The sequence below is a fragment of the Engystomops pustulosus genome, chromosome 1 (assembly GCF_040894005.1).
Source record: "Engystomops pustulosus chromosome 1, aEngPut4.maternal, whole genome shotgun sequence".
NCBI classification, from domain to species: domain Eukaryota; kingdom Metazoa; phylum Chordata; class Amphibia; order Anura; family Leptodactylidae; genus Engystomops; species Engystomops pustulosus.
In genome coordinates, this window is record NC_092411.1 from 254,371,990 (window position 1) to 254,385,809 (window position 13,820).

General features: G+C 46.0%; 1 protein-coding gene across 1 annotated transcript in view; it reads right to left on the reverse strand.

Annotated features, from left to right (window-relative positions):
• Positions 1-1,198: 1,198 nt before the first annotated feature.
• GRXCR1 (glutaredoxin and cysteine rich domain containing 1) overlaps positions 1,199-13,820 on the reverse strand; it is a 46,083-nt gene continuing 33,461 nt past the window's right edge. Inside the window, exons 4-5 of the mRNA XM_072145436.1 lie at positions 2,510-2,575; positions 1,199-1,378 (exon numbers count right to left, since the gene is read on the reverse strand). Of these exons, the coding sequence (XP_072001537.1) occupies positions 1,199-1,378; positions 2,510-2,575 (246 nt within the window). The remainder of the gene's footprint in view (positions 1,379-2,509; positions 2,576-13,820) is intronic.

The window sequence follows — 13,820 nt, forward strand, 5'->3', positions numbered from 1 at the left end:
TGAGAAAAGATGAGGTATTATGTATTGTACTTTAACTCTAAAGCAGAAATAGAAGCTTTATTTATATAGAAACAGTATTTTCTAGAAGCCCTAGAGCATTATAATTTGTTGAAACCGCATGTGCGATACTACATGAGAAACCTAAAGGGTAGATTTACCAATCCCTTTATAGTGTGTGCGTTAAAGGTATATGGATAGTTACATTAAAATGACATTGGTTGATCTGCCATAACTTAAGCCTTAAGCCCGTGAGCCCTCTCCATGCAGCGGGACCCGACCGTGAATACATGGCGGGCGGTCGTGAACCAGTTAAATACGAGGCTCCCTATGACACTTCGATAACATAGCGCCCCAGGGTAATTAGCATAACTTTTATAACTGTATATTGCGGAACTTCTTATTAAGACACATCTACCATCAGTAACAGATGCTCTGTAAATATCTTTTTTTTTTTAATAATTTGTTAGGTCAAGCTCCTCCCTGCTGCATGTGAAATGCATTTCAAAACTTAATTTAAGCACAGCATGTGAATACGTCCCAAGGGGGACATCTTATACAGCCCAGGGGTAAAGTGAGACCTGTCAATCAGTAATAAGGAGGCAGGGCATAAAGTGAACACTGCACATACCGGGCCCCATTACTATCATTGGACTATCATTTTTTAACATTGCAGCCATGGAAAGTAACTATTTAGGCATAAGGGCAAAGCTTTTTAATTGTAGTTTTTAATTAAGTATTTATTTGGAGTGGGTTAATTTGCAGGGGAGGTTCTCTTTAAAGGTAGTCGATCAGCAGTTTTGATCATACAAAGCAGCAAACAGTAATAGGCCCTGGTGATCTGTGTAACCATGCATTTGTGTGTATTTGTGGTAGCAGCAGAACTGTGAAAAAAGCATTTATATTATAGGAGTTGGATCAATCTAGTGCACTGGGGTGTTAGATATCTTCACATGACACTGCAGAGCTCCTCCCACTTGACTAACTGTTGTAGAGCAGTATATTGGAGAGATCCGACACTCCGGTGCACCAGTCCAAGTTCCTGAACAAGCAGGACAAACATATATTTGGTATTTTTTAAAAAGCAACGAGACTCATGTGTACAAATTCCCTTTATTTATGCAAATATCACCTTAAAAAATGTATAAGAAATGATGTATTCCAAAATTGATCTTATTAACATTTGTCTTTTTTTCATCTCTTAGCCAGTGCAGCTTTTACAGCGCTGCAGCCCATTCTCGTTGCATGCTGTGCACTTTAAAGCCTTAAAAGAGTCTGTGAAGCAGTTCCGAAACACTGACATCTTGCTTCCATGGCACACGAGACAAGGAAGGAAGCCAAACCCCCCACAAGAGGCACATGCGTGAGGGTGCTGCACTCTCTGCATACAAAAAGGAGATAAACGTTACCATAAATAGTCAGTATCAGGTTGCATTATGTCACTGAATATATACAGTTTCTGTAAAGGGGATCTGTCCACATCAGGGTAACAAATTTGGGAAACATATAGACCTGTAGGTGCTATCCTGTGGCTTAGATACAGAGAATCATATGTTTTTTGTATATGCAAATTAGAAATTCCATGCAAAATGGGTGTGGCCAAGAGGTCCTGCATTTGTCTTTTTCATCCATCAGTTTCCTGACCATGCGTAACATTTAGCTTATGGAACTTGTCCTGCTGCCTTAAATGTCTGTGCCTCCTTACAAGTCTTCCACTACTCCCTTTTCTCTCCTCATAAACCTGCTTACTGCACATGTGCTGAGGGAGAAGGGGAAAGGGTAAAAACGTGTAACAGTCTGCAATGCCAGATAACAGAGGAGCTAGTATAACCACTCATTATTAGCGTAAGTTTAAAGGAAATCTACCATTTGTTTTCATGCATTATGAAGCAAACATACCTTGAGAATGCTGTAGTTACACTGATGCAGAAACATATCTTGTTTGATCCCTGAAATGAGTTATTTTGCTGAAAAAACAATTATAAAATTATGATGATGATGCTCCTGTGGCTGCCTCGGCGCTTCTCCTCACCCTCGGCATAAGCCGAGAATACATCATCACTGTGTTGTCCCTGACAGGCAGAAGAAATCAGTCGCTGCATCATCCCCCAGCTGCTGTGTATGAGTCATCCAGTTCAGGTTAATTAGTCCTGTCTGGACAGTTCAGGCAGCTCTTTTATGTACGGAAGACAATCTGCACCCAGCTTTCCCAAGGATCAGAATTTTATAAATGTTTCTTGAGCAAAATCACTTGGTTCAGGGATTAAACAAGATATGTTTCTGCATCAGTGTACCTACAGCATTGTATGTTTGGTTCACTGTACATAAAAACAAATGGTAGATCTCCTTTAAAAGTTCATTTTAAAAAAAGGAGGTCAGTGATAACAAATATAACAAATATTACAAGATGACTACAGTCATGGTGCCCAGATCTATGGTTTATTATGCTTGATTTTTATCGAAGGTTTCCTTCAAAACACAGAATTACCAGAATTAGTAACAGAACAGTCACCTCAATCTTCATGAGCAGGTCCTGAAGTTCTCCTGATTCGTTCATTGATAGTATTTTCTCCGCACCCTGAAATTACATACAACAACATGACTTTGTATATTGATTACTGGCCTGATCACGGTATATAAACAAAGTGTACAAAATATTCTGATAAACCATAAATAACATTGTGTTATTATATATAAAATGTATTATTTACAATAGGAAACCCTACTATGACACGTGGCCAAAAGGATATAATCTGGATTCTCTCACTTCTGGCTTTGATATTAAAAACCTAATCGTGGAATAAGTGGGGTGCAACACCCACTGCCTCCAGCAGGACAGCTCTAAAGTAAAACAGTAATTCAATGGGACCTTCAATTTTTCTGGAGACTTGAAGCGGTTTTCCCATGAAAGAAAATTCTTACATCTCAATCCCCTAGTGATGTTTACACAATAAAGATCATTTTAACCCTTTACTTTACAATTTTACTCAGTGTTATTGCTGTTTCAGCTCCTATCACCCAGTGATGGTCAGTGTAAGATTCCAGGGTGTGGATGGGGACTCTCTAAGCAGACACATTGGGGCTCATTTACTTACCCTGTCCTGTGGCGATTCCGCTGTGCGTTCTCTGACGAGGATTCGGGTTCTGCCGGGATTCACTGAGGTTGTGCAGCCGATATCCAGTAGGTGTCACTGCTGCGCCGAGGTCCACCGGAGTTCACCTGCTTCTTCTCGGTGCATGTAAGTGCTTGATCTTGCGACACATTTAGTTTTTTTAAATTCTGCGGCTTTTCCGAATCCGTCGGGTTGTCCAAAGGCCAGGCCCCCCCCCCCCGATTTTGGTTGCGTGAAAGCCGGCCCAATTGTGGCCCAATTTGGTTCAAAACGTAAAATTCGGGAAACCCGACGAAAGTGCGGCCACGGAGCCCTTAGTAAATGAGCCCCATTATGATCCATCTAGTTCTGTGGGGTGACAGTGTGGTTACATTATCAGGGTACAGGTGTATATATACACTTTCATCTGGATTCTGACATTGTACTAACACACAGACACATAGAAAGATAGATGAGACAGATCAGAGATCCATGAGATGCCTATTGCACAGAGGCTGACAGACCATTACACTGTTACACTGTCAGCACTGCTACATCTCTGTTCTCACAGATATGTGCCTGCCTCCCCCTCCCCAGATAACTTATCTGCCTAGACTTTGCATCTTCTCAGGATGTGTTTATTGGCAGGAAGTTAGTCAATGGGGCAGATTTACTTACCCGGTCCGTTCGCGATCCAGCGGCGCGTTCTCTGCGCTGGATTCGGGTCCGGCTGGGATTCATCAAGGTAGTTCCTCCGCCTTCCACCAGGTGGCGCTGCTGCGCTGAAAAGCATCTGAACGCACTGGAGTTCACCGGCTCAGGCTGAGTGAAGGTAAGCGCGTCCCAAGCGACACATTTTTTCTAAAAAATGCGACGGTTTTTCCGAATCCGTCGGGTTTTCGCTCGGCCACGCCCCCCGATTTACGTTGCGTGCATGCCGGCGCCGATGCGCCACAATCCGATAGGAAATATTCGGGTAACACGTCGGGAAAACGTGAATCGGGCCCTTAGTAAATGACCCCCAATGAGTGTCTTTGTGAGCTCCATCCTGGACTGCAGTGGGTGTGGCTACAGGCTCAGAACAGAGAGAGAGAAACGCAGGAGCATGGCCGTCAAACAGAAATCCAAGATGGTGTCGAGACCCTAAAATCAGAAGTTATAGGGTCGTAGCAACTGAAATTATGTACAGCAGGACTGATAGAGACAGATTGGAATTATATATGTGAAATGCTGTATTTTGGTTGATAACAGTGAATTAGAGAATGTGTTATTTTGTTATCCTGAGTACATCTAAGAAACTTGTCTTCGTCGGGAATATTCCTTCAATATGCACCACAATTCTAAACTGTTTGATACATGTGAAGCATATTTTGTTGCTCTACTTTCTAAGTCTCAACTTAGAGTGAAACTGCAAAAAATTGTGTTACTTTTTGAGTCACTTTTAACCCATTTTTCCCATTTAAGAGCCATATTGGGGCTTATTTTCTGTGTGACCAATAATACATCTAGTGGCACCATTCTGTGACATGTAATGGGACATTGGAAAATATATATATAGTTTCACCATTGTCTTGCAGAGTTTAATTTTCCACCTTTTACTATGCGCTCCAAATATTACATCCCCTTTTATGTCTTAGGTCAGTTCAAACACTGAGATTCCATATTTTTATGTCTTTTTAAAATTTTAACAGCTTCAAAAGTTTAAAACTTTGTAAAAAAAAGATTTCTATGAATCACCTTATTCTGACATTCACACCTTTTTTAGTTATATGGATTAGTGGGATATTTTTGTGGGACAAGATTTTGTTTTCATTTCTATCATTTTGTCATTTACACATCCAATAATTTTCCTTATTCCTATGTGTGTCATTTTTTCAATGGATTCATGGACATGAAAAACACATGTCAAACAGACACGAAAAGCAATGACTGCATATACAAAAGGGAAACAAAACAAAACCAAACAAATTTTGGACCGCACAATTGACAAATTTTTAAAAAAAAAATTGTATGGGTGGAAAAATGGCAAGGAAGCTTCTTTTCAGACATTAGGATCTTTATGTCCATTATGCCGTTCAACCTAGGAGACAATTCTCACAGGTGGTTTGTAGTCATGGCTATAGCTGATATGTTTTTGTTTATATTTTTAAATGTGTTCCAAGAAAAAGTGCGGTAAATCTTTTTTAAATGCTTATAATTTTTGGTATGCAGTGATGGTGAATAGAGATGAGCGAACATACTCGTCCGAGCTTGATGCTCGTTCGAGCATTAGCGTACTCGAAACTGCTCGTTGCTCGGACGAATACTTCGCCCGCTCGAGAAAATGGCAGCTCCCGCCGTTTTGCTTTTTGGCGGCCAGAAACAGAGCCAATCACAAGCCAGGAGACTCTGCACTCCACCCAGCATGACGTGGTACCCTTACACGTCGATAGCAGTGGTTGGCTGGCCAGATCAGGTGACCCTGGGATAGACTAGCCGCTGCCCGCGCTGCTCGGATCATTCTGTGTCTGGATGCCGCTAGGGAGAGAGCTGCTGCTGGTCAGGGAAAGTGTTAGGGTGTTCTATTAGAATAGTGTTAGGCAGGAGTGATTCTACAACAACCCAACAGCCCTTCTTAGGGCTACAATAACGTTATACTTTTTTTTTTTTTGTTTGCTTGTGGCTGGGCTTGCTGGCACTAGTAGTGCAGCTAGTACCATATTGTGAGGAATTTGCAGGGGGACTTGCTACCGTTGTGTTTAGCTCTTAGTGACACACATATCCACCTCAAACACCAAAGTGGGAAAATTTATTAGGGGTTTGATTTCAATTAGGCACAGTCTGCCATTTACTTTTTATTTTACGTTTATTTTTTCATAACTCAGCGTCATCTCATCTGGCATAGCAGTGTGCTTTCATACTTGGCTAGAAAATAGCCATAGGAGAATCCAAACGGCTTACTTACGCCTACAATAGCGTTATATATATTTTATTTCTGGTTGATCTGCTGGTGGCTGTCCTTGCTGCAGTGCATCTACTACCATATTGTGAGGAATTTGTAGTGAGACTTGCGACCGCTGTGTTTAGCGCTTAGTGACGCACATATCCATCGCAAAGACCGAAGTGGGAAAATTTATTAGGGGTTGGATTTCAATTAGGCACAGTCTGCCATTTCCTTTTTATTTTACGTTTATTTTTTCATAACTCAGCGTCATCTCATCTGGCATAGCAGTGTGCTTTCATACTTGGCTAGAAAATAGCCATAGCCATAGCAAACTAAAAAACACAAAAAAACACAAAAAAAAGTTAAAAAAAAATTAAAGTTATAACTTTCATTTTCAAAATGTTTAACCCGAGGGCTAGGGGTAGAGGACGAGGGCGGGGACGTGGGCGTCCAACTACTGCAGGGGTCAGAGGCCGTGGTCCTGGGCGGGGTGAGACACCACCTGCTGATGAGGGAGCAGGGGAACGCCGCAGAGCTACACTCCCTAGGTTCATGTCTGAAGTTACTGGTGGTAGAGCACTGTTGAGGCCAGAACAGTGCGAACAGGTGATGTCGTGGATTGCCGACAATGCTTCGAGCAATTTGTCCACCAGTCAGTCTTCCACGCAGTCCACCCATGTCACCGAAATCGGCACTCCTCCAGCTCCTGCACCTCAGCCTCCTCCCTCCCAGTCTGCCCCCTCCCATGAAAATTTGGCATTTGAACTGGCATACTCTGAGGAACTTTTTTCTGGACCCTTCCCACAGTCACAAACCACTTGTCCGGTTGCTGCTGAGCAATTTTCCGATGCCCAGGTTTTCCACCAGTCGCAGTCTGTGGGTGATGATGACCTTCTTGACGTAGTGGAAGAAGTGTGTAAAGAGGTGTCCGACGATGAGCAGACACAGTTGTCAGACAGTGGTGAAGTTGTTGTCAGGGCAGGAAGTCCGAGGGGGGAGCAGACTGAGGGATCGGAGGATGATGAGGTGACAGACCCAAGCTGGGTTGAGAGGCCGGGTGAACACAGTGCTTCTGAGACGGAGGAGAGTCCTCGACCAGAACAGGTTGGAAGAGGCAGTGGTGGGGCCAGACGGAGAGGCAGGGCCAGAGCAGGTGCATCAGCGCCAAATGTGTCACGTAGTGAAGCTCCCGTGGCGAGGGCTCCCGCGGCGAGGGCTAGATTTTAAGAAGTCTGGAGGTTCTTTAAGGAAACACCGGATGACCGACGGACTGTGGTGTGCAACCTTTGCCACACCAGGATCAGCAGGGGTTCCACCACTACTAGCTTAACTACCACCAGTATGCGCAGGCATATGAATGCTAAACACCCCACTCAGTGGCAAGAAGCCCGTTCACCTCCGGCCGTGCACACCACTGCTCCTTCCCCTGTGTCAGCTGATAGTCAGCCCCCTGCCCAGGACCCTGGCACAAAAACCCCATCGTCGCCTCCACGATCCTCCACAGCATCCACCAGCGTTCAGCTCTCCATACCCCAGACGCTGGAGCGGAAACGGAAATATAGTGCAACCCACCCGCACGCCCAAGCCCTTAATGTCCACATCTCCAGATTGCTTAGCCTGGAGATGCTGCCCTATAGGCTAGTAGAGACCGAGGCCTTTCGCAACCTCATGGCGGCGGCCGCCCCTCGGTATTCGGTCCCCAGCCGCCACTACTTTTCCCGATGTGCCGTCCCAGCCCTGCACCAGCACGTGTCAGACAACATCATCCGTGCCCTGACCAACGCCGTTTCTGACAAGGTCCACCTGACCACGGACACGTGGACGAGTGCTGCCGGGCAGGGCCACTATATATCGCTGACGGCACATTGGGTTAACTTGGTGGAGGCTGGGACCGAGTCTGACCCTGCGGCTGGTCATATACTGCCGACGCCGAAGATTGCGGGGCCTACCTCGGTCCAGGTCTTTCAGGCCTACTATGCCTCCTCCTCCTCCCACCCTCCTCCACCTCCTCCTCCGAACTACCATCCGTGGGCATGGCGCCATCAGTCGCTAGCTCTAGGCACAGCAGCAGTGCCGTCGCTAAGCGACAGCAGGCGGTGCTCAAACTGCTGAGCCTAGGCGATAAAAGGCACACCGCCCAAGAGCTATTACAGGGCATCACGGCGCAGACTGATCTGTGGCTGGCACCGCTGAACCTGAAGCCAGGCATGGTTGTGTGTGACAACGGCCGTAACCTGGTGGCGGCTCTGCAACTCGGCAGACTGACACATGTGCCATGCCTGGCCCATGTGTTAAATCTGATAGTTCAGCGTTTCCTTAAGACATACCCCAATCTGTCTGATTTGCTCACGAAGGTGCGCCGCATCTGTGCGCATTTCAGGAAGTCCAGCACAGATGCTGCCACTCTCAGGGCAGCGCAGCGCCGCCTCCAACTGCCCGCTCACCGACTGTTGTGCGACGTGCCCACGAGGTGGAATTCAACATTAACCATGTTATCCAGAGTTTACCAGCAGCGCAGAGCGATTGTAGACTGCCAGATGTCAACTTCCACCAGAACTGGTAGTCAGGTCAGTCAGCTTCCTCAAGTCTACAATGAGGAGTGGACGTGGATGTCTGATATCTGTCAGGTGCTGAGTAACTTCGAGGAGTCAACACAGATGGTCAGTGGCGATGCCGCCATCATCAGCCTCACCATCCCGCTGCTTGGCCTGTTGAAAAACTCTCTGATCAGCATGAAGTCGGAAGCTTTGCGCTCGTCACAAGAGACGGGGGAAGAAGATTCCCTTGTTGATAGCCAAAGCACTTTTAGGTCTGTTTCTCAGCGCATATCGGAGGAGGTGGAGGTGGAGGAGGATGAGGAGGAAGAGGAGGAGAATGTTGGCGAGACACAAGAGGGGACCATTGTTGAGTCCTTCACTGTTCAGCGTGTATGGGCAGAAGAAGAGGAGTTGGAGGAGTTGGAGGAGGAGGAAATGGACAGTCAGGCCAGTGAGGGGAGTGAATTCTTACGCGTTGGTACTCTGGCGCATATGGCAGATTTCATGCTAGGCTGCCTATCCCGTGACCCTCGCGTTCAAAGAATTTATTCCAGCACCGATTACAGGGTATTCACTCTCCTGGACCCACGGTACAAGCAAAATCTTTCCACTCTCATCCCTGGAGAGGAAAGGAGTGTGAGAATGCATGAATACCAGCAGGCCCTGGTGCACAAGCTGAAACACTATTTCCCTTCTGACAGCGCTAGCGGCAGAGTGCGTAGTTCTGTGGGACAAGTAGCGAGGGAGAGTAGGCGAGCAGGCAGCTTGTCCAGCACTGGCAAGGGTACGCTTTACAAGGCTTTTGCCAGCTTTATGTCACCCCAGCAAGACACTGTCACCTGTCCCCAGTCTCGGCAGAGTAGGGCTGATCTTTACAGAAAGATGGTGAGGGAGTACGTAGCTGACCATACCATCGTCCTAAATGATCACACAGCTCCCTACAACTACTGGGTTTCAAAGCTGGACATGTGGCACGAACTGGCGCTGTACGCCTTGGAGGTTCTTGCCTGCCCTGCCGCTAGCGTCTTGTCCGAGCGGGTTTTCAGTGCAGCTGGTGGCATCATCACCGATAAGCGTACACGCCTGTCGACTGACAGCACTGACAGGCTGACGCTTATCAAGATGAATAAAGCCTGGATTTCTCCTAATTTCCAATCTCCACCAGGTGAAGGAAGCTCAACCTGAATAATTTATGCACTCCTCCTCTTCCTCATTTTCCTCCTTCTCCTCCTCTTTGTACAGTAAAGCAGAGGAAACTGGCTATTTTTTGACAGGGCCCACTGGCTCTAGCTATAGTACTTTATGCATTTAATTTTTCTGGAGGGCCACCTACCCGGTCCTCTGTTTTAAACAATTTTTGGGAGTGCCACATACAGGCACTCAATCTATTTCATTTTTCTGGAGGGCCACCTACCTGCTCCTCTGGTTTGAAAACTTTTTTGGACTGCCACATACAGGCACTCAATCTATTTCATTTTTCTGGAGGGCCACCTACCTGCTCCTCTGGTTTGAAAACTTTTTTGGACTGCCACATACAGGCACTATCCAAATTAAATTGTCTCCATAGCAGCCTCCACACGTTGTCTCTATTGCTACCTCCAAAAGTCGTCCATATAGCTGCCTCCATACATCGTCCCCTTATCAAACGAGGTGTGTCAGGCAGAAATTTGGGTTGTTTTCATGGATTCCACATCAAAGTTGTTAACTTTGTCGCCACCCTGCTGTGTTATCCACAAAATATACTGGCAAACTTTTACCATTTAGGGATATTATTTCTTGCGCATCTGTTTACATTCCCCTCACCCGCCATATCCCAAACTTATAAGAACGCTACTATACTTAACTTGGTGCAGGCTGGGACCGAGTCTGACCCTGGGGCTGGTCATATACTGCCGACGCAGAGGATTGCGGGGCCTACCTCGGTCCAGGTCTCAAAGGCCTACTATACCTCCTCCTCCTCCCACCCCTCCTCCACCTCCTCCTCCGAATTACCATCCGTGGCCATGGCGCCATCAGTCGGTAGCTCTAGGCACAGCAGCAGTGCCGTCGCTAAGCGACAGCAGGCGGTGCTCAAACTGCTGAGCCTAGGCGATAAAAGGCACACCGCCCAAGAGCTATTACAGGGCATTCCACATCAAACTTGTTAACTTTGTCGCCACCCTGCTGTGTAATCCACAAAATATACTGGCAAACTTTTATCATTTACCGATATTATTTCAGCGCTTCTTGCACATCTGTTTACATTCCCCTCACCCGCCATATCCCAAACTTATAAGAACGCTACTACACTTGATCTTATACAAAAGGTTCTTAGAAGTGCTGTTTGGGGAGTAGCCTAGAGACAGGGGCTTGGATTGGCGAAAGCTCGCCTGGAAGCGGAGCGCCAGCTCCATCCCAAGATCCAACTAACATAGTTTTAAGTGCAGCAACTTTAATCTACTACTAGTTCACTGCCTCCATAATAATAATAATAATAATCTTTATTTAGATAGCGCCATCATATTCCGTAGCGCTTTACAAATCATAGGAAACAAATACAAATGTAATGTAACAGAGCACAACATTTGTATGGAACAACAGGAGTGAGGTCCCTGCTCGCCAGAGCTTACGGTTTATGAAGATGATGGGGTAACACGAGGTAAAAGAATATTTAATGGTCAAGCCATTCTTCTTAGGGAATAGAACAAAATATAATAAATGGAATTGCTGTCGCTTGAACCACTCAGCCGTCATCTTATATACCAGGTCCAGGGTGAATGGGACTGCAGAGAAGTCTGGTGCCTGTTGGTTGCTGGATAACAGATGGGAGGACGACACAGGACGGGTTAGTAGAAGAGTTAAAACTTCATGCAGTTAATGAGTGTTATAGGCTTGCCTAAAGAAATGGGTTTTAAGAGCACGTTTGAAACTTTGGAGGTTAGGTATTAGTCTGATAGTCCGGGGCAGAGCATTCCATAGAATTGGTGCAGCTCTAGAGAAGTCTTGGAGACGCGAGTGGGAGGTCCGCACTAGGGTAGAGGTTGATCTAAGATCACTGGCGGATCTAAGAGCACGGGTTGGGCGATAGACTGAGATAAGAGAGGAGAGGTAGGGGGGTGCAGCATTATACAGAGCTTTATGGATGAGGGTTATTATTTTAAACTGTATTCGAAAGGAGACTGGCAGCCAGTGCAGCGACTGGCATGAACTGTAGGCATACATGGTCCCCTTATCAAACGAGCTGTGTCAGGCAGAATTTTGGGTTGTTTTCATGGCTTCCACAACAAACTTGTTAACTTTGTCGCCACCCTGCTGTGTAATCCACAAAATATACTGGCAAACTTTTATCATTTACCAATATTATTTCAGCGCTTATTGCGCATCTGTTTACATTCCCCTCACCGGCCATATCCTAAACTTATAAGAACGCTACTACACTTGATCTTATACAAAAGGTTCTTAGAAGTGCTGTTTGGGGAGTAGCCTAGAGACAGGGGCTTGGATTGGCGAAAGCTCGCCTGGCAGCGGAGCGCCAGCTCCATCCCAAGATCCAACTAACATAGTTTTAACTGCAGCACCTTTAATCTACTACTAGTTCACTGCCTCCATACATGGTCCCCTTATCAAACGAGCTGTGTCAGGCCGAATTTTGGGTTGTTTTCATGGCTTCCATGTTAACTTTGTCGCCACCCTGCTGTGTAATCCACAAAATATACTGGCAAACTTTTATCATGTACCGATATTATTTGAGCGCTTCTTGCTCACCTCCTTTGGTTCCTCTCTGCCACCCATTGGTTTGAAGCCTGAGTCCATTTAGGGTATGTCGCCATACCACTCTCTAGCCTGCCGCTGCTGCCGCTGCCTCTGCATGCCGTCCCCTATAGTGTCAGGGTCAATTATTGGATGTTTTAGATGCTATCTAGCTTCATTCTGTCACTCTGTCATGGCCATGCTGTTGCCCATACTTTTGGCATAATGGTGCGATTAAGCAGCCTCAGAGGCATCCATGCATGCTGCCCCTGCTGTTTCCTGTCCATTTCCGTGGTGTTTCCATCCTTTTCTGAGGTTCCCCAAAATGCTCGAGTCTCCCATTGACTTCAATGGGGCTCGTTATTCGAGACGAGCACTCGAGCATCGGGAAAAGTTCGTCTCGAATAACGAGTACCCGAGCATTTTAGTGCTCGCTCATCTCTAATGGTGAACCTTTAGCCCTCTCAGTGGGCACCCAGACCATCGTCCCCAGCTCAGAGTTCACCGTACAGGACTCCTCCTGCAGTCCATGCAGTCTGGGACATGCTGCGCTCAGCACTATTTTAAAGGAACACTGTAGTCACATCTAATTTATTCAATAATGCACGGTGTAGGCCCTAAAGGGAGGAGCATGACTCATTTTCATTGTATTCCTACAACCTGGAGTCATGCTTATGCCTTCTGGCCCTACACAAGGTACAATTTAATGAAGGCCTCTTTCACACTGCCATAGCCGGGGCGAGCATACAGCAGTGTTCCATAGTGATGCACGGGGCCAGGCCGAACACACAGGAAAAGGTTGACCATGCTCTATCTTTCTGTGTGCACACCATACAGTGAGCAGGCGCAATAGGCGTGTGTGGGGGATGTATATACAGCCACAAATTTGCAACCGGATATATGCCCCAACAATGTCAACGTGAAAGGGGCCTTAGCTGTGACTGGAGTGTTCCTTTGAACAGATGCAACACCCCTGCTAATGCATCCTGACATGTATCCAAGATGGCAGGAGCCATGTATTCATTTAAAAAAATTATTTTCCATTTCTTTCAGGTTCTAATATACTGCATTATAATTGAGAAGCTCCTGGCTAACTTTAATAGTAGGTAATGTCTGAGTGTGACATTTCCAGACCCCAGAAGGGTACGCAAGGTCAATTAGTTATTATTTTTATAGGCACTCCATGATTGCACAAGTTCAGGGAGGCAAAGGAAGTATATATCTATGTATATACAGTATATATGATACAATTTAGCAGAGTACAAATAATAGTGCAGCACTAGAAGTATCAGCAACCATTGAGTTAGTTATCTTGTGCTGGTCAATGGTGATAAGTGGACAACACTTAATTATTCCTCCTGTCTTAGATGGAATGATATCTCCCAGGAAAGAACAATGGACACAAGGGGACATACCAATGGACACACCACTTATCGGAATTCTCCTACTTTGGATCAGATCCAGAACATTGGAGGAGTTCTAGATTCTCAATGGGATGTCATAGGGTCATGGTGCTAGTGTCATTGGATCCGGATGAATCCC